This window comes from Dermochelys coriacea, chromosome 3 (genome assembly GCF_009764565.3).
Source record: "Dermochelys coriacea isolate rDerCor1 chromosome 3, rDerCor1.pri.v4, whole genome shotgun sequence".
Taxonomy (NCBI): domain Eukaryota; kingdom Metazoa; phylum Chordata; order Testudines; family Dermochelyidae; genus Dermochelys; species Dermochelys coriacea.
Genome location: NC_050070.1, coordinates 51,869,793 through 51,896,872, shown reverse-complemented (window position 1 = coordinate 51,896,872; position 27,080 = coordinate 51,869,793). Strand labels below are relative to the sequence as shown.

The following is a 27,080-nucleotide window of genomic DNA, read 5'->3' as shown; positions in this document are numbered from 1 at the left end:
TTCCTATTCTACAGTACTAAGGGTAAACTCAGTCTAAATAATTAATAAAAGTTTCTGAGACCTAGTAAATAAGTATCAGGAGCACACCTGAATAGAAGAATAGAATCTAATTTGCAGCATACTCAACGTGTCATTTTCATAACAGGGATTGGTCTCAAGTAATGGTCTCAAGTTGCAGTGGGGGAGGTTTAGGTTGGATATTAGGAAAAACTTTTTCACTAGGAGGGTGGTGAAGCACTGAAATGGGTTACCTACGGAGGTGGTGGAATCTCCTTCCTTTGAGGTTTTTAAGGTCAGGCTTGACAAAACCCTGGCTGGGATCATTTATTTGCGGATTGGTCCTACTTTGAGCTGGGGGTTGGACTAGATGACCTCCTGAGGTCCCTTCCAACCCTGATATTCTATGATTCTATGTTCTATGATTCTATAATTTATAGAAAGACAGTTTTCTCTGACTGTATTTGAAAACATGTGCAGACCTCTGTCAATCATTAGCAGATCACTTACACACTTTGAGGAATGATTTGAAGACATATCAAAAGATATCTTGCCTGATACGAACTACAAAGAAGCCCAGTGTCGCAAGTGAATCAGGAAAAAACAAGCAAATGATAGCAGTGCAACAGAAACATCATAGAATCCTAGAGACAAATTTTGTGTATCTACTTACTACGCTATAATTGATACACTTGAAGCTCATATGAAGAGGAGAGGTGAAGTATCAAGTAGATTTTCTTTTCTAAACGATATGGACTGATCTGATGAACAGTATTCACAAGGTTCCCAAAAGCTAGTTGACTCATACCCTGTTGACTTGAACATGAATCTCTGTGGAGAAGTACGGCAGTCCCACTGTTATATGCGCGCAAAGTTTAATGAAACAGGAAAAATGAAATTCAGTCACATTAATCTTCATGACACAACATTGAAAGACGGATTACAATGTGTATTTCCAAATGTAGAGATCACACTACATATTTTCCTAACATTAATGATTACTAACTGCTCTGCAGAACGGTCTTTTTCTCAACTGAAAAGAATAAAAAACCCTCAGAGAACAACGTGTCAGGACAGACTTGATTCATTTTCCCTGTTGTGTATGGAAGTGGGCATGCTTCGTCGAATCAGCTTCGATGAACTTATCCAGAATTTTGCAATCAGAAAATCTAGAAAGAAGCTATTTTAATTTCAGCATGCATGTAAGTTGTCATTTCAAAAAATAAAATGTTATTTTATGGTATAGTATTGGTTTTTATTTTGAATTACATGGGGGGAGGTGGGGGACCATAATCTTTTCAGTGCTTAGGGCCTCTAAGGTTTTAATCCAGCCCTGAGTATGTAAGAAGCCTGGGAAGAGTTTTAGCAAAAAACTTTCCAGGTCACTTTAAAGATATACTTTTACACTAGAGAAATAAATAAAAAGTGCTCAGAAGTAGGTAGACTGGGACATAACCATTTTTACCACCTCAAGGTGAACTTTGGTTTAATTAAAAAGATTAATTTTGCATGTACTCTAGTATCGGCAAGTGGATTTTATATTCCTGAAAAACAAACAATCATACTGACTAATCCTCAATCAGAAAGTAGCAACAATGTCAGGCATATAGCAGCTGATTTCTAAATTTATTTTTAAAAAGACAGCAGTTTTTTAAAGAGAGAAATGTGTTTTACTTTAGAATTTAACCTTAAACAAATACTTTGAAAAAAAATCAAATAGTAAATAATTCAGTACATTTTTTTTTTAGTTGATCTGAGCCATTAGGTTTGGAAATTACTTTCTTAGGCACTGATCCTGCACTGGTCCAGGGTTTCGTGTCAAGTTTTTGCAGGTTTCATTATATGAACCGCCATTGAAAATAATCTAACTTTTAATTAAAGACCTATAAAAGGAAGGAAAAATAGTTAAAGTATTTGAAATGTGAAGTATTAAATAAAAGACAAGTTGGGTGAGATAATATCTTTTATTGGACCAACTTATCTTGGTGAAAGAAACAAGCTTTTGAGCTGCACAGAGATGCTCTTCTGGTCTGGGAAAGGTACTCAGAATGTCATAACTAAATACAAATTGGAACAGATTGTTTAGCATAGGTAGTTAACATATATTCTAAAAAACCATTCAAGGGGAAGTTGCCCGTAACACCTCCCAGTCATAAAACAAAAAATGGGTGTTGGTAGGCTACAGATTATTGTAATAAACCATAAATCATGGTCTTTATTAGGACCATGATTTTTAGCGTCTATCAAACTTATAAAAAGAAAAGGAGTACTTGTGGCACCTTAGAGACTAACAAATTTATTAGAGCATAAGCTTTCGTGAGCTACAGCTCACTTCATCGGATGCATTTGGTGGAAAAAACAGAGGAGAGATTTATATACACACACACAGAGAACATGAAACAATGGGTTTATCATACACACTGTAAGGAGAGTGATCACTTAAGATAAGCCATCACCAGCAGCGGGGGGGGGGGGGAGGAAAACCTTTCATGGTGACAAGCAAGGTAGGCTATTTCCAGCAGTTAACAAGAATATCTGAGGAAGAGTGGGGGGTGGGGGGGGGGAGAAATACCATGGGGAAATAGTTTTACTTTGTGTAATGACTCATCCATTCCCAGTCTCTATTCAAGCCTAAGTTAATTGTGTCCAGTTTGCAAATTAATTCCAATTCAGCAGTCTCTCATTGGAGTCTGTTTTTGAAGCTTTTTTGTTGAAGGATAGCCACTCTTAGGTCTGTGATCGAGTGACCAGAGAGATTGAAGTGTTCTCCAACTGGTTTTTGAATGTTATAATTCTTGACGTCTGATTTGTGTCCATTCATTCTTTTACGTAGAGACTGTCCAGTTTGGCCAATGTACATGGCAGAGGGGCATTGCTGGCACATGATGGCATATAACACATTGGTAGATGCGCAGGTGAAGGAGCCTCTGATAGTGTGGCTGATGTGATTAGGCCCTATGATGGTATCCCCTGAATAGATATGTGGACAGAGTTGGCAACGGGCTTTGTTGCAAGGATAGGTTCCTGGGTTAGTGGTTCTGTTGTGTGGTGTGTGGTTGCTGGTGAGTATTTGCTTCAGATTGGGGGGCTGTCTGTAAGCAAGAACTGGCCTGTCTCCCAAGATCTGTGAGAGTGATGGGTCGTCCTTCAGGATAGGTTGTAGATCCTTGATGATGCGTTGGAGAGGTTTTAGTTGGGGGCTGAAGGTGATGGCTAGTGGCGTTCTGTTGTTTTCTTTGTTGGGCCTGTCCTGTAATAGGTGACTTCTGGGTACTCTTCTGGCTCTGTCAATCTGTTTCTTCACTTCAGCAGGTGGGTATTGTAGTTGTAGGAATGCATGATAGAGATCTTGTAAGTGTTTGTCTCTGTTTGAGGGGTTGGAGCAAATGCAGTTATATCGTAGCGCTTGGCTGTAGACAATGGATCGAGTGGTATGATCTGGATGAAAGCTAGAGGCATGTAGGTAGGAATAGCGGTCAGTAGGTTTCCGATATAGGGGGGTGTTTATGTGACCATCGCTTATTAGCACTGTAGTGTCCAGGAAGTGGATCTCTTGTGTGGACTGCTCCAGGCTGAGGTTGATGGTGGGATGGAAATTGTTGAAATCATGGTGGAATTCCTCAAGAGCTTCTTTTCCATGGGTCCAGATGATGAAGATGTCATCAATGTAGCGCAAGTAGAGTAGGGGCATTAGGGGAAGAGAGCTGAGGAAGCGTTGTTCTAAGTCAGCCATAAAAATGTTGGCATACTGTGGGGCCATTCGGGTACCCATCGCAGTGCCGCTGATTTGAAGGTATACATTGTCACCAAATGTGAAATAGTTATGGGTGAGGACAAAGTCACAAAGTTCAGCCACCAGGTTAGCCATGACAGTATCGGGGATACTGTTCCTGACGGCTTGTAGTCCATCTTTGTGTGGAATGTTGGTGTAGAGGGCTTCTACATCCATAGTGGCTAGGATGGTGTTTTTAGGAAAATCACCAATGGACTGTAGTTTCCTCAGGAAGTCAGTGGTGTCTCGAAGATAGCTGGGAGTGCTGGTAACGAAGGGCCTGAGGAGGGAGTCTACATAGCCAGACAATCCTGCTGTCAGGGTGCCAATGCCTGAGATGATGGGGCATCCAGGATTTCCAGGTTTATGGATCTTGGGTAGCAGATAGAATACCCCAGGTCGGGGTTCTAGGGGTGTGTCTGTGCAGATTTGTTCTTGTGCTTTTTCAGGGAGTTTCTTGAGCAAATGCTGTAGTTTCTTTTGGTAACTCTCAGTGGGATCAGATGGTAATGGCTTGTAGAAAGTGGTGTTGGAGAGCTGCCTAGTAGCCTCTTGTTCATACTCCGACCTATTCATGATGACGACAGCCTTTTTGTCAGCCTTTTTGATTATGATGTCAGAGTTGTTTCTGAGGCTGTGGATGGCACTGTGTTCTGCATGGCTGAGGTTATGGGGTAAGCAAAGCTGCTTTTCCACAATTTCAGCTCGTGCACGTCGGCGGAAGCACTCTATGTAGAAATCCAGGCTGCTGTTTCGACCTTCAGGAGGAGTCCACCCAGAATCCTTCTTTTTGTAGTGTTGGCAGGAAGGTCTCTGTGGGTTAATATTTTGGTCAGAGGTGTGTTGGAAATATTCCTTGAGTCTGAGACGTCGAAAATAGGATTCTAGGTCACCACAGAACTGTATCATGTTCGTGGGGGTGGAGGGGCAAAAGGAGAGGCCCCGAGATAGGACAGATTCTTCATATCAAACTTATGAAATTAAACTCCTAGACTCATCTTTTTGAAGGTGTTGTGCAGGTTCCCTTGAAGACAAGGACTGAGAGGTCATATATGGAGCGGCACATTTTGTGAATAGTGTTCACCCACAGGTGAGGTGGTGTTTTTGTCTTTTGTCATTTTTCTGTGAGAATTGATTTGTGTATAGTGATTTTTGTGGGTGAAACCAGATATTATTTTTGGGGCATTTAGTGCACTGGATGAGGTACACCACATGTTATGTGTAAGACCCATGGATCTTGAAAGGTGTGTTTGTGTGTGTATCTGTGTGGGAGGGGGTATTGATTATCATAACAGTGGAGAGATGTCTTCATATTTTACATCTTTTGTTATGGCAGGATTTGGAGCCAATTTCTGCTGGTGTGTCCTGGTCTCTGCGGACCTTGTTTCTGCTGAGGAGTTGGTGAAGTTCGGGTTTGTCTGAAGGACAGAAGATGTGGTTTAGAAGATATTTCTTTCAGAATGTGGTCCAAATTTAGTTTCGGTTGTAATTGCTTAATGATACCCCATAAGGGTGTAACTGTGGGTTGCTAGGTGACAACTAGGAGTATGCAATCAGAAGGATTCCCACCCCCATATTGAAGCAGGATTTAATCTATTTCTCTTGTGGAGTGTCATTGTTTGGTGAAGGCAATTTTAAGTGTGTTAAGGTGTGTACCCCAGACTTTCTCCTTGGAGCATATTCTTCGATATGTGTACCTGGCTGTAGATAAGATTTCTTAGTGTTTTTTTGTGTGCTTACTAGATCTGTGAATGTAAATGTGGTGATCTGTGGATTTCTTGAATATAGTTATTTGTAGGGTTTCATTGTTGAATCTGATCATGCTGTTCAGGAAGTGGGAGTTTTCTAGAGAGAATTTGATGGATGGGTGATGGCTGTTGAAGTTGTGGTGGAAAACTATGAGAGAGTTTAAAATATCTATTCAGAGAATGAAAATACCATTTATAAATCTCAGGTATATGATTCTTTTTATGGTGCATTTGTCCAAAAATTCTTCCTCAAGGTTGTCCTTGAAGAGGTTGGCATATTAGGGAGCCATCTTAGTACCTGTGGCTGTTCTTGTGGCTCAGACAAAGTGTTTGTTGTTGAAAGTAAAATTGGTATCGGTTATCCATTAAATGGATGAGTTTGGCGATGTGTTTGGAGTGGACATCCGAGAACTGTCCAATGTCTTGTAGATATTTGAGACAGGCAGCAATTGTGTCTTTTTGGGGGGCATTGGTGTACAGGGAGGTGACATCAATGGTGGCACAGGTGGTGTTCTGAGGTGGGGGGGATTAATATTACAAAGTTTGTGGAGGAATCAATTGTGTCCCTGAGGAAGTTGGCCCTTTGAGTGGTGAGTGGTTTGACAATGGCTTCTATGAGTCCTGATATGGGCAGATATCATGTCTACCTAGGTTCCCTTGTTTTTGTATCATGCGAAACATGTAGAAGGTATCTGAGTTGGGTTTGTGGGGAATGAGGTCACAGAGTTTTTCCTGGAGTTGTTTAGGGAAATATTTGATGATATCCTTAAATTCCTGGGTGAACTGTGGTTTGGGGGTGCTCTTTAAGTTCCTTATAATAGGTGGTGTCAGAGAATTGTTGGTTGGCCTTGTTAACATAGTCATCATGGGTGAGAACTACAATGGCACCCCCTTTTGTCTTCAGGTTTGTTTACTATCTAGCAGTTGGATTTCAGGACTGCATACTTGTCCCTTCTGAGGTGAGAGATTGTGGTGGATGTAATGCTTAAGGATTTCACAGTACATTTTTTTTCCTGAACCAATCAATGTAATGATTAAGTGTGTCCACTGTGGTGCATCCAGTCAGATGGTTCTTGTTTTCTTGTGACTGTTGGTGGAGATGTGATAGTTGATGGTGGTGTTGCCATTGCTGTCAGACAATTCTTTGAGGTAGTGTCAGTGAAAGAATTATCCTGGTCCTCTACATACTAATGTGCTATCAGGTTCTGTGGTGGGGCAGAAGTTTAGTTCCTTAGTTCAGATAATTCAGCTCCTTTGCGGGGTAATTTTGATAAAGTGAGGGTATTGGGGTATAGTGTAGCGTTCACGTGGTGAGTCCTGGTGCCATGATTTCTCCTGGAGGTGGTGTTGGTGGGTTGTGGAGTTGTTGTAGTTGGTTCCACTTTTTGTTTTTGTGTTGGATGGTTATCATCAGTTGTTTCTGATAGTTGTGTTGGGTTTGTTGTGTGATCTGAGGGTAGGTTTCCTGATTTATTTATTTTTTTCCATCCAATGTGTGGGACTAACGATGATTTCTTGTTTGAGAGGGCCCCCTTCTGGAGTATTTCAGGTGCAAGAGATGGTTCCTTGGTTTTTCTGAAAACCTTCTGCAGAGGTGTTCAGCATATTTGGAATTGTATGTAGTGGTCAGAAGGTTATATATGATTGTCCTTTGGGGACGATACCCTAATAAATGGCCCGATAACAGCCTTGTGTGTGAAACTAGACAATCACTACTATGCCCTTGAATGAATTTACATAGAAAATTGATAAAAGGCAAAAACACCATATCACTTATAGGTGAACTCTTTTCACAACACAACCTGACCTCTCAATCCTCATCCTTAAAGGAAACTTGCACACCCCTTTCAAAAGCCACGCCTGGGAGCTTAAATTCATAATTTTGCTAGACACTAAAAATCATGATCTTAATAAAGATGCTGGATTTATAGCTTAATACAACAAGCTGTAATTGTAATTTATTATGAAGTATTTCATATTCCCTTTCACTTTAGCTGCGTAGAATTTTTTTAGGTGAGCCCCTGCTTAGTAGTGTTTTAAGACATTAATTATCCTTTTGCGGGTGGGGGAAGAAAAAGGTTAATGGTCTGAAGCTGTTTTTGCTTGTTATTGGAGTTCAGTCCTAGTTCCTTTTTGACAAAATAAGAGAAAAACATACAAATGGTGAGAGAAATGAACTGCAGACGTAGAATTTGCTGCTTCTGTCTCTGATGCTGATGTTTGCTTGCAGCCTTGCTGCTTTAGAAACATGGGCATTACACATAGTTTTATCAGCCATTCTGAGACTTGGCAAGCTTCTACCAATGTCAGGCTGCTTAAGGGATTACTTTTAGCTACCTTTTTCGTTACAGACTCACAGCAGTGTTAAAAAAGTTGAAGATGTCTGTCCAGGTCCACCAAACGTCTGTTCTCGGTTAAGAAGAAAAGAAGAGAGAGAATAAGGTGGAGAAGGAAATTAACACATGAGGAAAGTGGTGACAGCAGGAACCCTAGTGTCCCATGGGTGTGATTCAGAATTTAGTCATTCATAATTGGAGTGACAATGTCATCCGTTCCCTTTCTCATGTCCAGTCTGGTCAGGATACCTTTCAGGATCAGGATGATGAAGACCCAGTAATGTCTTGGTGGACCCTGGAGGTTGTAGAGATGGTGAGGGTGGAAGCCATCATGGTCAAGCTGGCTCCTTCTAGTGCCCATGTGTTCTCCTGCACCCATTTAGTGACCCCCAGATAAACCATGTGCAAGAAGAGGTGGCAGCCTCATCCTATTAACATGAACCAATCAAAATGCATTTCCATGATTTCAGCTATAAACAGTTCCTCATATTTCTAGAATTGTTCAGCTTGTTGTCACATTAACTAGTGACTTTACCCAGAGCCTTCAAAACCTTTTAGCACGGTTAATTTGAGTTAGACAGTCCAGTTTTACCAGTGTGTTTGCCTCCAACTTTTGCCAACTTTCAAGAATCATTTTATTTAGCAGACTGAGTTAGGGATCTGCCACTTTTTAACAGACCCAGCCAAAAATGCCAATTGTTATGCCATACACCGTGGTTGTGAATTCCTTCTTGCCTCCATGAAAATCATTTTACATTCAGAAAACCAATATGAGATTTTATCACCTTGTAAGGTCAATGTCACCAGATCGCACTGTTACATATAGTCTTCCAAATTCCTTTCCTTAGTATGAGAAGCAAATGTTAAAACTTGAAGACATGCTCCAAGTTAATTTTGGTTATGTAAGGTTCTGGGTAGAAGGAGTTTGTAGACTCCTAAACTTTAAGTCCAGAAGGGATTATCATGATCATCTAGTCTGACCTCCTGCATATCACAGACCACAAAAACTCACCCACCCGCTTCAGCAATAGGCCCATAACCTCTGGCTAAATTCTTCTATTCTTGATTTGAAAACTAACACACTCTAGTTTACTCTAGTTCAAACCAGCAAGTGATGCAAGATGAAAAGAAAGGCAGAGACCATGGGGATTTTTTGCCTATCTGACCTGGGGGAAACTCCTTTTGACTCCAAATATGGTGATAAGTTAGACTCTGAACATGTGGGCAAGACCCACCAACCAGACACCTGGGAAAGAATTCTCTGTAGTAACTCAGAGCTATGAGCAGCAAAAGAATTTGCTGTTTGCCTTAATCTCTGATTGGAACCAATTCTTGAGGTACAATTGTTCCTTGGGAACCAGGCGTAGGAGCTGGACTGAGATTCCTGAAAGAGCATAGTTCTAGGACTGGGGTAATATATGTAAATCAAATAAATTACCCTTAGAATCTACCCAGACTGCTTACTGATTTTTCTTCCACTGGAAAGTGATTGGCAAGGCCCTGTACATCTACTGCTGTTCAAAAATGGCCACCAGAGGCCGTAAGTTGGAAGTAGGGATATAAAATGAAACCTTATTTTAAAGACATGCATAATGGTGGTCATCATGAATTATAAAGCCATTTTTTAAAATTGAGCTACTTAGCTAAATGGGAAGCAGTTGCTTCAACTTGAGTATATACTGGCTACATTTTCAAACCTAAGTGCCTAAAGTTAGTATCTGTATTAATATTTAACACTCCCAACCCCTATTTCTATTGTCTTTGAATATCATTCATGTAGGTACCTCAATATGAAATTAGGTGCCTAACTTTGGTTGGCGGGGTTTGAAAATATTGGCCTCAGTACATTAAGTGTGTGATAGGTGGTTTACAGGCCATATATTATTTTGACATATGAAAAGTTTTTATGCTTCACAGGATTGTTTTGGGCTAAAATCTCATCAAAACTGGATGTCTAATAAGATCCCTGATACTTCCTCTGAGTCTATAATGTGGCAAGAACAACATTTTTGTGAGTGAGCTGTAGCTCACGAAAGCTTATGCTCTAATAAATTTGTTAGTCTCTAAGGTGCCACAAGTACTCCTTTTCTTTTTTGCGAATACAGACTAACACGGTTGCTACTCTGAAACCTGTCATTTTTTGCATTGTTTCTGTTTGGAGACTGATTGATGAAATGCAGAGACATGGCATTAGGAACAGCTCATAGACTGGATTTGGTTTAAGTCTTAGCTCTGATCTCCACTTAAAAGTTAGGCTGACGTAGTTACGGAGCTCAGGGGCAGGAACAATTTGTGCTCCTGAGCACCATAGTTAAACTGACCTGGTGTAGGCATATGTCAACCCAACTACTATAATTTAGGAGGTGGATTACCTACATAGGCTGAGGGGGGGAACCCTTCTGTTGCTGTGGGAAGCATCTATGTTGCAGCATTATAATGATTAAAGGCTGATATGCAAAATGTCCTTTGTATTTCAACTAGTTATTTGGTTTATTTTGCCCACATAGCTTAAGGCATTACAGTGGCATGGCTACAGCACTCAGCTTCTGCTGCTGTAGAGCCCATAGTGTAGACAAGGCCTTAGTTGAAGGTACAAGTTACCTCCTGTTGTATGCGAAATAGGTCACCTGTACAATACTTTTGCTACTTCTTCCTGCATCATGTTAAACATCTGATTGTAGCAATGCCAGACATAAGAATTTTGAAGTGATGTTCTAAGCTTGATACTTCAATACCTAGAATGTTCTTCCAGATTATCACAGAGTTTTTGTCTGAGATCTGGGAACAAACTGAAAGCTTGGGTTGTGCTTCTGGGAGCACTGAATTCTTGGGTGTATTCCTGCTTAACTGAAACTTGTTTATGAGCTTTAACTATTCATTGAACAACTGAGCTAAAGGTCAAACCAGACATACTGATCAAAGGCTGATATTCAAAATGCCCTTTGTATTTCAACTAGTTATTTGGTCTATTTTGCACACATAGCTTAAGGCCATTATTTTTCATTAGTTTTCCTTTGCTATTTAGTACCTGTCACCTTGAAGCTGACATCGTTGACATGTTTCCTGGCTAGACATCTAGGAGAAAAAAGGGGAGAAGAGCATAAATAGAATAAATGTTAAAGCTCAAGAAACAGAGACAAAAACTCAACAATAATCAACCATTAATTAGAATGTCAGATTTCAAACTGCAATGTTGATTAATAGGACATGAAAGTAAACCTAATGTATCTGTTTCAGAGTGGTAGTCATGTTAGTCTGTATCAGCAATGTATCTGTGTTAAACTAGTCTGAATATTTTATTCAGAATTCTATTCCTGATTAAACAAAATCCACTAACCAAATTCTGCTCATTCCAGAAAGTGTGGTGCTTCAAAAGAAATCATTCCTAAACTTGAATAGCAAGTTTTAAACATTTTCATTTCTTCCATAGCTGTGTTTTATGGTTGTTCTTAACTGTTTCTTGTTGTCTTTTTAATGCCCTTATTTAGCACAAGCTTAAAGATCTTTATTGTTGTAAAACTGTTATGACTTTTTTGAATGTCATTACTTTGAAGCTATATTTCCCTTTAATTACTGTTTTTTCATCTTATCAAATACCATAAAGTCTTGCATACTCAACTTTCTAGAGAAATAAATGTTCCTCTAAATTCCTTCCTGAATAACACACATTATCCCCTTTTGAATTTTCAAATAGAAACCTCACCCCTTCAACTGTCAACAACTCTCTAAATAAAACACACTCAAACAGTGACCAGAAAAAAGCCTACTGCGGTCCCAAGAGCCATAGATTACTGCCTCTGTAGCTTTTTTCTTTTAATAAATTTATTGCTTATTAAATGTTCTACACTGAGAACCCAGAAAACTAAAGTGCTCTTTTCACAGAATTCATATAGCATTAGTAGTCATGTTACATGGTTGACATGTCTCAATCTTGTTAAGTGTGAACCATTTCAGGGGGCTATTGGGTATTTATTTAATTATTGGTTTCCCTGTACTAACATGTTCTTAAATGGGTCCCCAATCTTGATTGGCATCTCTGGGTATGATTATAATACGAATAAAAATATTATTCTTTAAATTAATGTATCAAGAACTCAAAATATACTGTAATTAGAGTTGTGGGTATGCAACACCTCTGAATTCAAAATCCAAGGTGTTTTAGATTGGACACGCACACAAAGTGGATGCTTTTGAAAATGTAAATCTTGTTTGTTTTGAGGGAGGAAGGGCAATGGAAAAATCATTGAGCCCTATGCATATGCTTAATAACCATAATTAATATATGCAGATGAAGCTAAAGGTTCCCATGCAAAACAAAACTAAACTAATTAAAATCGATCAAATTTTGGCTATATTAGCTGATTTTAAATGTGCTGCTTCTTCCTAATTTAGCTAGTAAATGATCTAGCGGCTGGAGAATTCGGCTAATTAAAAATGTTCACTGCTCCACCTATCAACCTTTCTGAAGGTTTGAATAAATGAAAGTTTATTTTTGATGATTAATTAACATATAATATGTAATGAATATATAATTATTTTTGGTGCATAAATATATACTAGACTTAGAAGAAGAGAAAGGAACATACCATTAGATTTTTCAATGTACTTTGGCTGGAGGAAAGATGTATAAATAAGAACTGGAATTAAATGAGTGTTTGAACATCCATAATATTATCTGGGCTTCTGTAAATGGGTATTGAGATGAACAAAGGTCATTTTACTTCTAAAATTTTGTGGAATTCATAGTGTCTTCTATTTGATGTGCTCCAAATACATAGGCTCTGTGACCCATACTGGAGCAGCACAAATAAGAAAAACCACAAGATACTTTATACTTTAGGGTGATGTGAATATTTACAGCTAATCATTCCAACCATAAATTTGAGCAACATGTTTTAGTGATAAAATTGTAGAATTTTAAAGAAGTGATTTTGAAGTGAACGTTTTAATTCTTTCATTTAGACATTATCTTGACTTTTCTGCACTGCTAAACTCATCTTCAGTATCCAGTACCTACTCTATCCCTCACCCTTTGGAGCCCCACATCTTCCGCTATTGCTTCCTATGTATTTCTCATCTAAAAGAAACTCTCATACTTCTCTAACTAATTTATTGAGTGCTATAATGTCCATGTTCTCAGATCCATATCAGTTCTTTCAAAAAGTGTTCCTTTTCCTTTCCCAGCCAGACCATCTGGCAAGATGTGTGTTCCTATGTCTGACTGCCAAACTAAAGATGAGGAGTACTTGTGGCACCTTAGAGACTAACAAATTTATTTGAGCATAAGCTTTCATGAGCTACAGCTCACTTCATCGGATGCATCCGATGAAGTGAGCTGTAGCTCACAAAAGCTTATGCTCAAATAAATTTGTTAGTCTCTAAGGTGCCACAAGTACTCCTTTTCTTTTTGCAAATACAGACTAACATGGCTGCTACTCTGAAACTAAAGATGAGGATTCAAGAACTTGAGGGGAGGGGAGGCACAGAACGAATGCAGGCCAAGATATGGAGGAGGAGACGGGTTATTTTGGGATTTCCTCCATCCTTCACTCAAGAAATCTTCCCTCCTCCCTGGCACAGAGGCCCCTTGGTCCCTTGCAAAATCTTTGAAATTAGCAAGTTCTCAACTGAAGAAAAGACCGTTTCCTAAGAGTAAATGAAGTATCAAGCAAGAATACAAGCCAGTCCATTGTTTTTATATCAAAGCAGAGAATAGGTAAATAATTTAATATTGTAAGAGTGCTATTCATCCTGTTTTCTAGGACATCTTTCTATGCAGCTCTTCCTGACAGCATGATTTCTGAAGAAAACTTTACATTAAGATTTTAGGATAGCCGAAGATGAAGAAGCGTCCTGATGTTTTTTACAAGCTGCTAAATTTATCTTTGGTGTTATTAAAACCTGACTTCACCTTGTCATAATAATGAAAAATTGGCATTTTAATCTGGCTTTTCATTCATTGAATCAGTTTTTTTCATCTATATCACTGCTAAAAGCAATTCCCATTTAAAAGAAGATCTTTAAAGTTTTGATCCAGAGAAAACGCCATCAGACAGAACAAAATGTGACACAATTGATGTTAGAAACTCGGTGAGATTTAAAACTGTTTAATATATAAAGTATATTGTCTTGGACTCTCATTTCTATGGTACTGTCACAGGCTGGATAGCCCTCTAAGGCAATCTGGGGTCAGCATTGCCTGTGACTTAGCAGTTACCTTTCAGCCTTGTCCATGTTCTTAGCCAGGGGTGGCCAACCTGTGGCTCCGGAGCCACATGCGGCTCTTCAGAAGTTAATATGTGGCTCCTTGTATAGGCACCAACTCTGGGGCTGGAGCAACAGGTGCCAACTTTCCAATGTGCTGGGGGGTGCTCATTGCTCAACCCCTGGCTCTGCCACAGGCCTTGCCCCCACTTCACCTCTTCCCACCCCCTCCTTGAGCCTGCCATGCCCTCGCTCCTCCCCCCCCCCCGAGCCTCCTGCATGCCACAAAACAGCTGATTTGGAGATGCAAGGGGGGAGGGGGAAGCACTGATCGGCAGAGCTGCCGGTGGGTGGGAGATGCTAGAAGTGGGGGTGGGGAGCTAATGAAGGGGGGGGGGGGCTGCTGACATATTACTGTGGCTCTTTGGCAATGCACACTGGTAGATTCTGGCTCCTTCTTAGGCTCAGTTTGCCCACCCATGTTCTAGCCTCTTAGGGTATGTCTACACCTTACACTAAACCTGGACTCTCACTCAGATGTAAGCCTGAGGCCTGCTTCCATCCACACGGAAATCAGTCTGACTCGGGTCAGGAATGCTTCTGGACTTAGGTCCACAGATGTTGCTAGCGAGGTGGGTAAGAGCCTGGAAGCTCTTGATAGAGGCAAAATACTAGATAGCAGGGACACCGGGAAGGCCTCAGGCTGAGCAGTTTGCAGCAATGATCCAGACAGGGCCTTGGAGGAACAGTGTCTATGAAAAGGGCACAAGTATGGAGGCTGTAGGAAAAAATGGATGGTGCTGTTCTGGCAGTACTAATCAATGTTTACCATGTGAATCAATGTGTGTGGATGTGAAGGGCCTAATCTCTTTAGTAGACAGATAGCAGGGTAAGAATTCTGCTGGAGAAGAGGACAGACAGCTGATTCAGAAATTTAAAGAGTGAGTAAAAGAAAAGCAAGCATTTCAGACTGTAGCCTTTTGATCAATTTGGGTGCAAAATGCACAAGTTACTAATCACAAGTTCTTTACTTGAGCTGTTTACATAAAATTAATTATAGAAGTGAGACTGGTAAGTCACATAGAGACATGAAGACTTTTTCAAATGAATACAAGTATAAGAGTAACTGCAGAAAAGACAGATACATGTACTAAGACAATCCCCACTATCTTGTGCATAGTAAACATTATTGACATCCCCAGAATTAGAAGAGATGACATTAGGAACAGCAAGTGGATCAATCCTATAAGTGGGCATGGTGTTCAATTTTCCACATCTTGTCATCCTTATGTACCCAACTAGAGGTTGGTCTCATCATCTTTTATAACATTTTGTCCTTCTACCCCCACGTATCCAGAACTATGTTTGATTTGGTCTTGGACTCTTGCCTATGTTTGTTATTCCGGGGGACCATAGTTAGGGTTCCAAGTGTTGTCATGAGCTATTTGCATCAATATGTTTCACAGTGGTTTTGATACATAAATGAGGTTGTCCTCCATAGTTATACAGACCAACCCCATCCTAAATTCTGTTATTGCAAGCTGAGTGTGTTCATGTTCAGGATACGTGTATATTACATCATACATATTGCTAAAATGTCTGACCCTCAGTCAAGCACTTATGCTAATTGCTTGGCTCTATTGGGCTTCAAATCTGTTTGAGACTATTTCCATACATTTGTTCCTCCCTACTTGCAGAACAGCTTTAATAATGGCGTCTTTTTAAGCACATGGACTATAGTTTAAACATAAGCATAAATCTTCCAAGATTAGGTCAGGGGTCAAAGGCCAGCAAGATTGAGCTCCTGGAGGATGAGAGAGTAGGTTTTGAAACACAGATCAAGAGCATGCAAAAAGAACTCCAAGAGATGAGTGAGCTGCTCTATGAGATGAGCCAACTGCAAGGAGATCTGGAGCAGCTACAGACTGAAAAACTCATTGGTAAAGGTGAGAGAAAATAACGAGGTGATGTGGATAGTGCCCAACTGACGGTATGGATCGTAAGGCTGGCTTTAGGGACTGTGGGCAACTTGGGGAACCCTCTCTAATGCATGTGAATTTTTATGGCGTGTTCTTGTATAACATGCTGTGGGAATATTTTGTTTTGGTATGGAAGACATTTGGGTGATGTGTACAGGGGTCTAGTTTGGCTTGTGTTCCCAAAATAAGGATGGATCTCTCTCAGGTAAGGCCTGTGAAAGGGGCAGGCTTTTCTGAAAATGGGTGGGAGGAAGTATGCCAGTATGTAACTGAAGTAAGTCTAGGTACTCTGTGGCAGACCAGGTGCACCAGTTGGACTAATGGAGAGCATGGGACTGCATGTTGGCTATCACGAGACAATGGGAGTTTCAGTGAGGACAAGCTGGAAGGGAAGAAGATTAGCAGTGACAAGGAAATGGCAGAGGGAGAGTGAGTCAGTAGCAAGAAGCAGGAGTAGCAAGGACTGCTAGAATCCCCTGGGAGGGGAAGCAGGGAGAGCCCGAGATGTGAAGGGTGAGCTGTGGACTTGTTTTGTTTAAGTTGGATAATAAAAATGCTCAAAGAGACTGTGGCTGGAGCAATGAGTCATTTGGCAGCTGGACAGAAGCCCTGATTTATCACAGATTTTCAGATACACAGGATAGGATTATGGCTATTAGTGCCGATTGAAAATGTTCCATCAACAATTTTTCAATGGAAAATTGTATTTTTGACAAAACGGTTTTGTTCACAAAAAGTATGTGATTTCTGCATAAAATGTCTCTATCTCATAAAAAAAATCAAAATATTTAAATTCAAAATAGTGGCTCATAGAAGTTGTAGTTTGGATACCTTCTCCCACTCTAAGGGTTGGGCTCTCTCAGTATCTACCGCATCCAGAGACTCCTGAGGCACGCCCTCTCCCTTCCCCAAGAACGTGCTTCATGAGAGATGTTGTCTGGCTCAGGAGCCCAAACCATAGAGGAAAATGGGAGCATAAGGCACCTGTGGCATGAATATAGGATTATGAACTGAAATATTTCAGATTTTGGCTTAAATATTTCTGTTTTCAGGCAAAATATTTCATTTTTTGATATTTTGTCAAAAAGTCAAAATTTTCTATGTAAATTGTTGTAGCAAACAAAAAAATATAGTGTGGTGTTGAAATTTTTGGTCTGTGTCTGTGGGGGTTTGGGGAGGGGAGAGGAGGGGGAGAGAAGGGACCAAACCTATATTCTGACCAGCACGTATTGGGTTCTAAATAAGGTCAAAAATTGCCTTTACTTACACCCACTAACATCAGTGAGCCTACACATGTAACTGAAGTCAGAACTTGAATCCATATTAGTATGGTAATTGAGTTGTTGTTAAACTCTCTCTTCAGAAACATAGGTGTGAAGATTTAATGTATTCATAATTCGGATTCTTGTTGTGTGTGATGAATCTTTTGTGTTGTAGTTTCTGTTTGCCAGATGTTCAGCTGCCGTTTTCCAGTAACACAGGTTTGTAAATGAAGAATTACTCTTTTTCTAATGTTGTCAAAGAGGAAAAATATGCTAATATTATGAAATTAAACTTTCTTACCAGCTACATAGTTAATTGGATGAAGATACACAAGTGTGCACGTGAGGTTTTAGGTATGTATATGGGAGATAGAACTGATGACAATGTTTGATCCTTGCTACATTAGATTGTCATTTGCTTACATTAAGCAAAGCTGTTGTTCTCATAATTGCAATGTAAAACTACTGTGCTATGCATATTGTACACTAAAGGCTATAGTCTCTGTGAAATAATTTTGCTATTTTTCACCTGCTGCAGAGGACAATTATCTTGTTCCTTTGAGACCATTAAAAAGTGCTGATTTGCAGATACACAGTTATCACTCCATTTAACTTAACCATGGTGCAGTGTACATTATATATAATTTGCATATAGCTGCAAAAATAAAAAGAGGTAGAAATATAGAAATGGATACAAAACCATTATTTCTCTTTCTGAAGTCTTGTGCCTCATTCACTACAGACCTAATGGTGTCTATTTAAACATGCCTTGTCCAATAATTTCTTCTAGCTATGGAAGATGAAATTTTATACCTGGTTCAAGCCTTACACAGCATCCCTGCTTATAGCATTGCTGCTCCGTCAAAAGACAGAGAAAGTTTCTTTCCCATTTTAAAAAGTTCTAGTCTTCCCATTGGCTCTTTTGGTCAGGTGTCTACTCCTTTTCTTTTACCTGTTGGCTTGTTAACTCTTTACAGGTAAAGCAAGCAGAGAACAGCTACCAAGAGGGATTTTACAGCTAACTGGCTGGCTGGGTGTCCATCAAAGGGAGATACCCCACCACTTTATTTATCACATGTTGTAAATACCCAATTTTGTTATTTTAGGCAATACTGTGTACTCTGGTTAGATTCCTAGGGTGAAATCCTGGACCCTTAGAGCTATAATTTTATCCCTAAAGTGCTATTTTGGGAAAGGCTCTCTTTCTTCTGGTTTCAGGTCAGATGTTCTTGACAATGGTCAAGACATTCAAACCTGAATGACAAAATATAAGCCTCTAAATCCATATCCAAGAACTTAAATATGTGGCCTGATTTTCAGAAATGTTAAGCACTCTCAAAGTCCATTTAAAGTCAATGGGAGCTGCAGGCATATAGCATCTCTGAGGACAATGCCACTTATTTAAGTGCCTAAATAAGGATTTGTCTGCATGTCATTAGGCACTCAGGTTTGGAAATTTGGGGCAATGTTTCCATTAATAACTGAGAAGCTCCAGGTCCCAGAAGGCTATGACTAACAGTATTTTTATTTTATGGACCTGATTCTCTCCTGCACTGAATCTTGTGAAGTCATTTACCTGTGCAAAGCTGGCAAAAAAAATCACTATCAAATAAGAATGGTAGGAGTTTACTCACTTTGCATAAGTATAATGACCACACAAGGTGCAAGGTAATGGAAGGTCTCCAGCATGTAGAATTCCTTCCTGAAGTCTCTCTCTTTTACACTTGAGCTACCCACTCCACTATCGAAGTGCTAGGTTGCAGCCACAGTACTTCTACTTGAGCAAGAGAAGATTTTCCTTTGAAGTATAACAACAGATTCCTTAATCAGTTGTTTCATGTTGATCAAAACATCAGCCTTTTCATTTCCTTTTCCCAGGGAAGAACTACCAGCCTCTGTCAGTGTCAGGGATCAAACCCAAATCTCCTTCTTGGTGGTATAGAGCACTACCACTAGGGCACTAGGCTAGCTTTTTCTGTTTTTAAGAGCAAGTAGAAGAATTCTCTGTAGTTTATCTTGTCACTTTGCTGCACTGATATTGTCAGAGTTCCCACCCCACTCTGAATTCTAGGGTACAGATGTGGGGACCTGCATGAAAGACCCCCTAAGCTTATTTCTACCAGCTTAGGTTAAAAACTTCCCCAAGGCACAAATCCTTCCTTGTCCTTTGATGGGTACTACTGCCACCACCAAGTGAGTTACACAAAGATTCAGGAAAAGGACCACTTGGAGTTCCTGTTTCCCTAAAATACTCCCCCCCACACCCCATCCTCCCCTTTCCTGTGGAGGCTTGAAAATAATATCCTAACCAATTGGTTACAAACTGACCACAGACTCAAACCCCTGGGTCTTAGGATAATACAGAAATTCTACTGTCTTTGGGCTGTACCAGTTCTAAATGATGCTGTTTGACCTACATGGTAGTGACTCTTCAGAGACTTGAGTCCAGAAGAACTATTGGGCTTGGACCAAGACCATCAAGCAGATGTGGGTGTTGTAATATACAAAGGACACGGGATCTTTTATAGGAGTGAAGGCAAATATGCTGCATTTATTGAAAACACAACAGTTAGCACATACTTTTCAATCACACACACATACACACAGTCCCACCAGTTGATGTTTATAGTTACCAGTCCAGAGTCTGGATCAATCTAGTGGCCAGCCAGATTGGTCGCAGAGGGGAGCTGAGCTTTCTCGGTTGCGATCCGATGCTCCTGGATCCAAGATGAACCCAAAATCCCATGGCAAAGTTCCCTGTTCTTATAGTTCTTTTTCTCTGTTGAAGTCTATAGATTTTCTGTGTCAGTTTGTGACAGGTTACACCTTAATCAGTGTATCTTTTGATGTAAACATTCTAAAACACCTCCAAGAGGGTCATCCTGTATTTAATCACTTGCCTTTAGGGGTGCCAGCCTTTTACCTCAGGGTCATCAATTTGCTTTCCCTTAGTCATGGATGCACATTGATGGTTCTCTGATGTAGATAAGTCTCCTTAGGCATCTTTGCCCCTCCTTTCTAGACCATCTGGTTAACAATGGCCTTCACACCTTATCTTTTCCTGATGCAGGCATTCCTCATTCACACAGTCTCTCACAGAGAAGACACAAATTAAACTTCACTAAATCTTGTGGTCAAAAATAGTTTATATTGTGGTTCAGGCCTTCAACATTCCTTTAATATAATTAACATAGACACACTAAAAATTGTGTCTCTTATTAACTAAACTTTATAACAGGTCCTAATTGTAATGCATATGGGAAACAGGATCCCAGTCTCAGATGGTCATTACTTTTTGTTATTCAAAAAGGGTGGCTGGCAGAATGAAATCAGAGTTTACATAAACTCTTATGTTACAATTATAAAATTTAGCTCTTACATGAGGGCCTGGTACTACTGGGTGAAAACCCTGGTTTACCTCAAAAGTGGTGAGATCAAAGCTGGCCTACTGGAGGGTCAAGTAACCAGGCAAAAGGGGACCCTAGCAGAGATGGGCAGTAGGCCTACAGAGTGAAACCCTTCAATGTCACTCCTTATCACAAGGCAGGTAAGTTACTTTTTCACAGATGCCTAATGTGACGCACCTGAGGGCTAATTTGAAGACATGCTGTGCACACCCTGCTGTGATAAAAGTCAAATTGGAGGTGTTATTTGTACATGAAAAAGTGCTGTTAAAATGAGAAGTACTCTAAAAAATCAAGCCAAGACGATTAGTTGAAACATTAGGCAATATTGGCAGTAACTTGGCACAAAAAGTGGGAGTGTGCTAATAAAGTTTGCAGATGATACAAAGCTGGGAGGTATTGCCAATTCGGAGAAGGATCGGGATATTATACAGGAGGATCTGGATTACCTTGTAAACTGGAGTAATAGTAATATGAAATTTAATAGTGAGAAGTGTAAGGTTATGCATTTAGGGATTAATAACAAGAATTTTAGTTATAAGTTGGGGACGCATCAATTAGAAGTAACGGAAGAGGAGAAGGACCTTGGAGTATTGGTTGATCATACAATGACTATGAGCTGCCAATGTGATATGGCTGTGAAAAAAGCTAATGTGGTTTTGGGATGCATCAGGAGAGGCATTTCCAGTAGGGATAAGGAGGTTTTAGTACTGTTATACAAGGCACTGGTGAGACCTCACCTGGAATACTGTGTGCAGTTCTGGTCTCCCATGTTTAAAAAGGATGAATTCAAACTGGAGCAGGTACAGAGAAGGGCTACTAGGATGATCCGAGGAATGGAAAACTTGTCTTATGTAAGGAGACTTAAGGAGCTTGGCTTGTTTAGCCTAACTAAAAGAAGGTTGAGGGGAGATATGATTGCTCTCTATAAATATATCAGAGGGATAAATACAGCAGAGGGAGAGGAATTATTTCAGCTCAGCACCAATGTGGACACAAGAACAAATGGGTATAAACTGGCCACCAGGAAGTTTAGACTTGAAATCAGACGAAGGTTTTTAACCATCAGAGGAGTGAAGTTTTGGAATAACCTTCCAAGGGAAGCAGTGGGGGCAAAAGATCTATCTGGTTTTAAGATTCTACTCGATAAGTTTATGAAGGAGATGGTATGATGGGATAATGGGATTTTGGTAAGTAATTGATCTTTAAATATTCAGGGTAAATAGGCCAAATCCCCTGAGATGGGATATTAGATGGATGGGATCTGAGTTACTATAGAAAATTCTTTCCTGGGTATCTGGCTGGTGAATCTTGCCCATATGCTCAGGGTTTAGCTGATTGCCATATTTGGGGTCGGGAAGGAATTTTCCAACAGGGCAGATTGGAGAGGCCCTGGAGGTTTTTCGCCTTCCTCTGTAGCATGGGGCATGGTTGACTTGAGGGAGGCTTCTCTGCTCCTTGAAGTCTTTGAACCATGATTTAAGGACTTCAATAGCTCAGACATAGGTGAGGTTTTTCATAGGAGTGGGTGGGTGAGATTCTGTGGCCTGCGCTGTGCAGGAGGTCGGACTAGATGATCAGAATGGTCCCTTCTGACCTTAGTATCTATGAAACTTCTCTGTGCCTCAGATGTGGTACTGAGGCAAAGAGAGATTAGCCAAAATTGTCAAAAGTGTCAACTGTTTTTTGCAGGAGTTCTCATATTATGGTAAAAACATTTTTCTCTTGTGTTTTGCATTATAACCCTACCATGGTCAAAAGTGAAATGTCAAATGAGAAATTTCCAATGGCTGATAGATATTAATGATACATATGTTTTTAGTAATGATTAAAGATAAACCACTGATTCTTAAACTCAGTTGCTAGATCCCACATATTATTTTTGACAATCTGTTTAACCTGTCCTAGATGAGTCGGTTGCAAAGTGAATATATTGCTGTCTTTAATGCCTGGAGTATGTGCAAACCTGAACTGAGAATAATTTTTCCGAAGCCTTGCACAGATTTCTTGGTGTGTTTTCGACTAATATTTTTTCATCCTTTGAATTTGTGTTTTCAAAACATAGTATCTTTCTCTTAGTCATAACAGTTATTATGGCACTTATAAATATGTGGAGATGGGAAGGAATCTAAAGCAACCTCCAAAACATTAAAATTTTTAAATGGCCAGTGGAATGTGGGAATATACATAATGGAAAACATTACCACATGTGATAAATAAAAGTGCAGGCTGTCCAAAAAGATTTTCTTCTTCCTTTGCTGTGGCAAAATCACCTGAATAGAGTTCTCTCGACCCATCAATCTCTTCCTACCGTAAACAAAACAAAATAAAACCAACCAACCAACCAACCAAACAAAAAAGAACATCTCTCAAACTTTTACGAAAGCTTATGCTCAAATAAATTTGTTGGTCTCTAAGATGCCACAAGTCCTCGTTTTCTTTTTGCGAATACAGACTAACACGGCTGCTACTCTGAAACCTATATTTATATCTGTTTGTTGCTGCTGCCTTCACAACCACTATTTCTGCCAAGTCTGCTCTCTCTTCTTAGGGATTCAGGTTCACATCTGATTATCAATACAGAGTTCAGGAGGACAATGGTAGTAACCTGAATATCAGATACATTTTTTAAAAAAATCTGGAACTTATTTTTTCATAACTAGTGATTATCCACCAGGTATAGAACTTTCCCAACACGTTCAGGAGATGGATACAGGCCAAAGGACAAAGTATATGGGGGACATATCTCTTTTGTTTTCTCTCCTCTAGGATCTATAATAAACTGCTTGTGCTACTACACTAATAATAGCAATGGTTGCCTTAGTCCCTGCAACCTTTTTGGCTTATGGTGCACATTTTAAGGCTCCTCACCATATACACAGGATTCACCAGCCGTAGTGTCTTTCATAGTTCCCAATCTGTTGTCCTGCAGTTGTGTGTCTGCTGCCCCATCTTCTTTCAAGGTATGTGCATGAGGGAGTTGGATGGGCCCTGCAGACAATACTTCACTAAGTATTTCTCAAAATCTATTGTTTGGCCTTGCTTAATAGCTGTAGAATATATACACGATAATATTTGAAATTTTAGTTGATCAAAAGACAATTGCCATACTCATGCCTGGTGATGTTTTAAGTGCAGTTACAGCAGATATGAATTCGACCCAACAACTGTCACTATTTTCTGATGGATTTGTTGTTAGAAATTTTATTACTTCTAAGACCTTTCCCCTCCCCTCTTTGTCAATCTATGATTTCTGTCTATGGTTTCAATGAAATATGCAATCCTTTGAAGATGATAAATAATGTTGCCCAACCCATATTTCTGAGAGTTTTGACCCAATGTTTTCACTTTGTGATTGCTCAGTTTAGATTTTTATAACTGGAGGAGCAGATTACACAATCTTTTACTGTAAATACAAAAGTTAATCTCATACATCTCAAGACCCAACTCACAGTTTAGCAAGCACTGAAATAATTCACATTAGCCATCTTTGTCCTGGAAGTGTTTTCTTAACTTTTGGTAGAAAGAAGGGAAATTTTGGCAGATAGCAATCACCTTGCCAAAACAAGTGAGCTGAGACACTGGAGAAGAGAAGTGCTTGCATTGCAGCCCATCTCAAATTAATATTCAATTCAACAGATGTGCTCAAGTTTTTTTCTTTATATACAATGTAAGCAACAAAAACATGCTTTATTTTGATTTTCACTTTTATGGGACCTTTCCACTTGCATACAGATTCCAATTAATAAATAACTGTGAAATGATGACCAGAAAAGTGGTGTGGTTTATGCTTCGGTATAATTGCCTTGCAGGTGAATGGAACTATCCTCTGACATCTGTCATTCAGAGATGAATATGTACAATGATTAAATATTTTATGCAGTTCAACCAGTGATAGATTCTGTATTCATACCTCATGTTAATTATTGTTTTTAATATTGGCATGAAAATGCTGGAAAGACTTATTTTCACATTCTTTAGTCATTATCCAGTGTCTGGCCTATATATTTTGACTGTTTTCCTCATTCTAATCAACTAGATGCTGCACAATTACATTGCTAATGTACCATTTAAGGTGTTGAGCCTGTCTGACAGATCTACATTCCTCACACCTACTTTCATATGTTTATATGTTTTAGAATGTAATACTGACTGATAAAGCAAAATATATTTATTAAATAGTATAGCTTACATATTTTATGTAATCCTTTTTTCAGCTTATTATCGAGCCAAAAGCTTCAAAACTAGGAAACAGACTAATGCACTTGTTTAAAGACCAAGAAGGCACAACAGCCAGCAATTACTCCTATTACAAATGTACTCAACTAGATGAAAATTGACATTGAGATTATTTATTTTTCATAATTCATTACAGAGCTACCAGTGTATCTGCTTGCCTGGATGGGAAGGAACATTTTGTGAATATGAATCCAATGAATGTAACTCAGAGCCATGCAAAAACAACGGCACCTGTACAGATCTGTTCAATAGCTACAGGTAAGCATCTCCATCTTCCTCCCTAAATGATTAACTTTCTGCAATGACACACTAATGCTCCTAGTTATTCATTTACACCTGTACTTGGTGAATTTCAAATTACTGCACAGAGATGAACAACAGCTTCTGTTATGGATACAGTGCTACAAGTACTGAAGTATTCTTTTGAAATCAGCAGCAGTAATGAATTGCAGATGGCAAGTGAAACAAATGAATCAATTGAAAACCCTTAGCAGGTAATCCAATCCGTAACTGCAGCTCATCAAAGAAAATATGGAATCTCTTTCTATTCTATGTGCCCCTTAGCAGCAGAAATTTTGGGGATAGAGGCAGTGGGGGTGGGGCACGTTTATCCTAAGTAACATGGACAGGTCTCTGAGGTTATATCACTGCTACCACCTTGTGGATGAAGATGACAAAGTAATATTTTAGCCTGACCATTAGTTACAGCCAAAATAAGACAGAGGGTCAGGATCTGATGAAGAGAACAGTACTGTTTTTGAACAGAAAAAGTATGACTCAACTTCAAATCTTTATTTCAATCTAATCCAATATATCTTTCATTTGTAAAATCCATCACTTGGCACTGTTAAAACCATTGTCGCTTGCAATCAGTATTTGTTACTCACTGCTAAAGCCAGTGTTGGCTTCATTTTTCATTATATCAATACTAATGTGGTCTTTCTAAAGCTGGATGTTAATTCAAACAGATATAGACTTTGATGCTGGAAAGTATACAACATAAGAGAATTGTGAGGTACAATTTTATTATTTGTTGTACACTGACAATGTGCATGGCACATTGCATAAAATAGAAAGATGGACAAAAGGAGTTTAAAATATTAAAGAAACATCACAATTCACACACATAGGTGTGGGTGAACAAAAGGATATAGGCACCCAAGTCACTGCATTAGGCAACTAAATCCCAGTATTGGACCACTACAATGCACAAACTCCTGCTGAAAACTGTAAGCACCCAAACTCACCGCCTAAGTTATTGCAGTAAAAGTCTCTTAGCCACCTATATTTTTGCCTCTGAGCATGCCGCTAGTTATCTGGACATCTATCTCCCACCTAAATGCCGGAGAGATTCATAAATCAGGGGAAGATGGGTGTTTGGCTGCCTAAATTTCATGCAGGGCCTCATCCTGTAGGCACCTTCTGAACAAACCCACTGGATCTAACCCCCCAGGTGAAGTCACAGAAAACCACCGTGTGTGTGTGTGTGTGTGTGTGTGTGTGTAAGGATGATAAATAATTAGAGTCATTGGAGCAGGGGGACTAGATCCTGGGTGACTGCTCTAAACACTAAGTTATAGCATCATTTTCATGCCTGTGTCCTCTCTTGCTCTCTCGCTGGCACCAATGACTCTTTAAGTGTCCACAATGCATCAGGTTCAGCAGGAGAAATTGAGGAACTCCCTGCATTAGAATATCTCATAATTGCCCAATTCTATGGTGTTGAGCGGGGGGGGGGAGGGACATGTGACTGGGCAAGGCCAAATGGCTATGGAAGAATATGGGAGATAGATATATTAGCTCCAGGCTAAACAAATCCCTGGTACCAGGATAAGTGAAATGGAAGCTGCTCCAGGTCAATTAAGACACCTGGGGTCAATTAAGAACTTTCCAGAAGACAGGGAGAAGGCTAGGTTGATTGGGACACCTGAAGCCAATCAGGGGCTGGCTGAAACTAGTTAAAAACCTCCCAGTTAGTCAGGTGGGTGTGCATGTCAGGAGCTGTGGGAAGAAGTTGTGCTGTTGGAGGGGCTGAGTAGTACACACTGTATCAGGCACAAGGAAGGAGGCCCTGAGGTAAGGGTGAAGTGGAGCTTGAGGAAGTGAGGGCTGCTGTGGGGGAAGTAGCTCAGGGAATTG

At 39.8% G+C, this 27,080-nt stretch overlaps 1 protein-coding gene across 1 annotated transcript in view; it reads left to right on the top strand.

Moving 5' to 3' along the window:
* The window catches only part of LOC119852956 (protein eyes shut homolog), a 231,230-nt gene that overhangs the window by 190,658 nt on the left and 13,492 nt on the right, over window positions 1–27,080 (top strand). Inside the window, exon 11 of the mRNA XM_043511472.1 lies at window positions 25,078–25,199. Coding sequence (XP_043367407.1) covers window positions 25,078–25,199 — 122 coding nt within the window. The remainder of the gene's footprint in view (window positions 1–25,077; window positions 25,200–27,080) is intronic.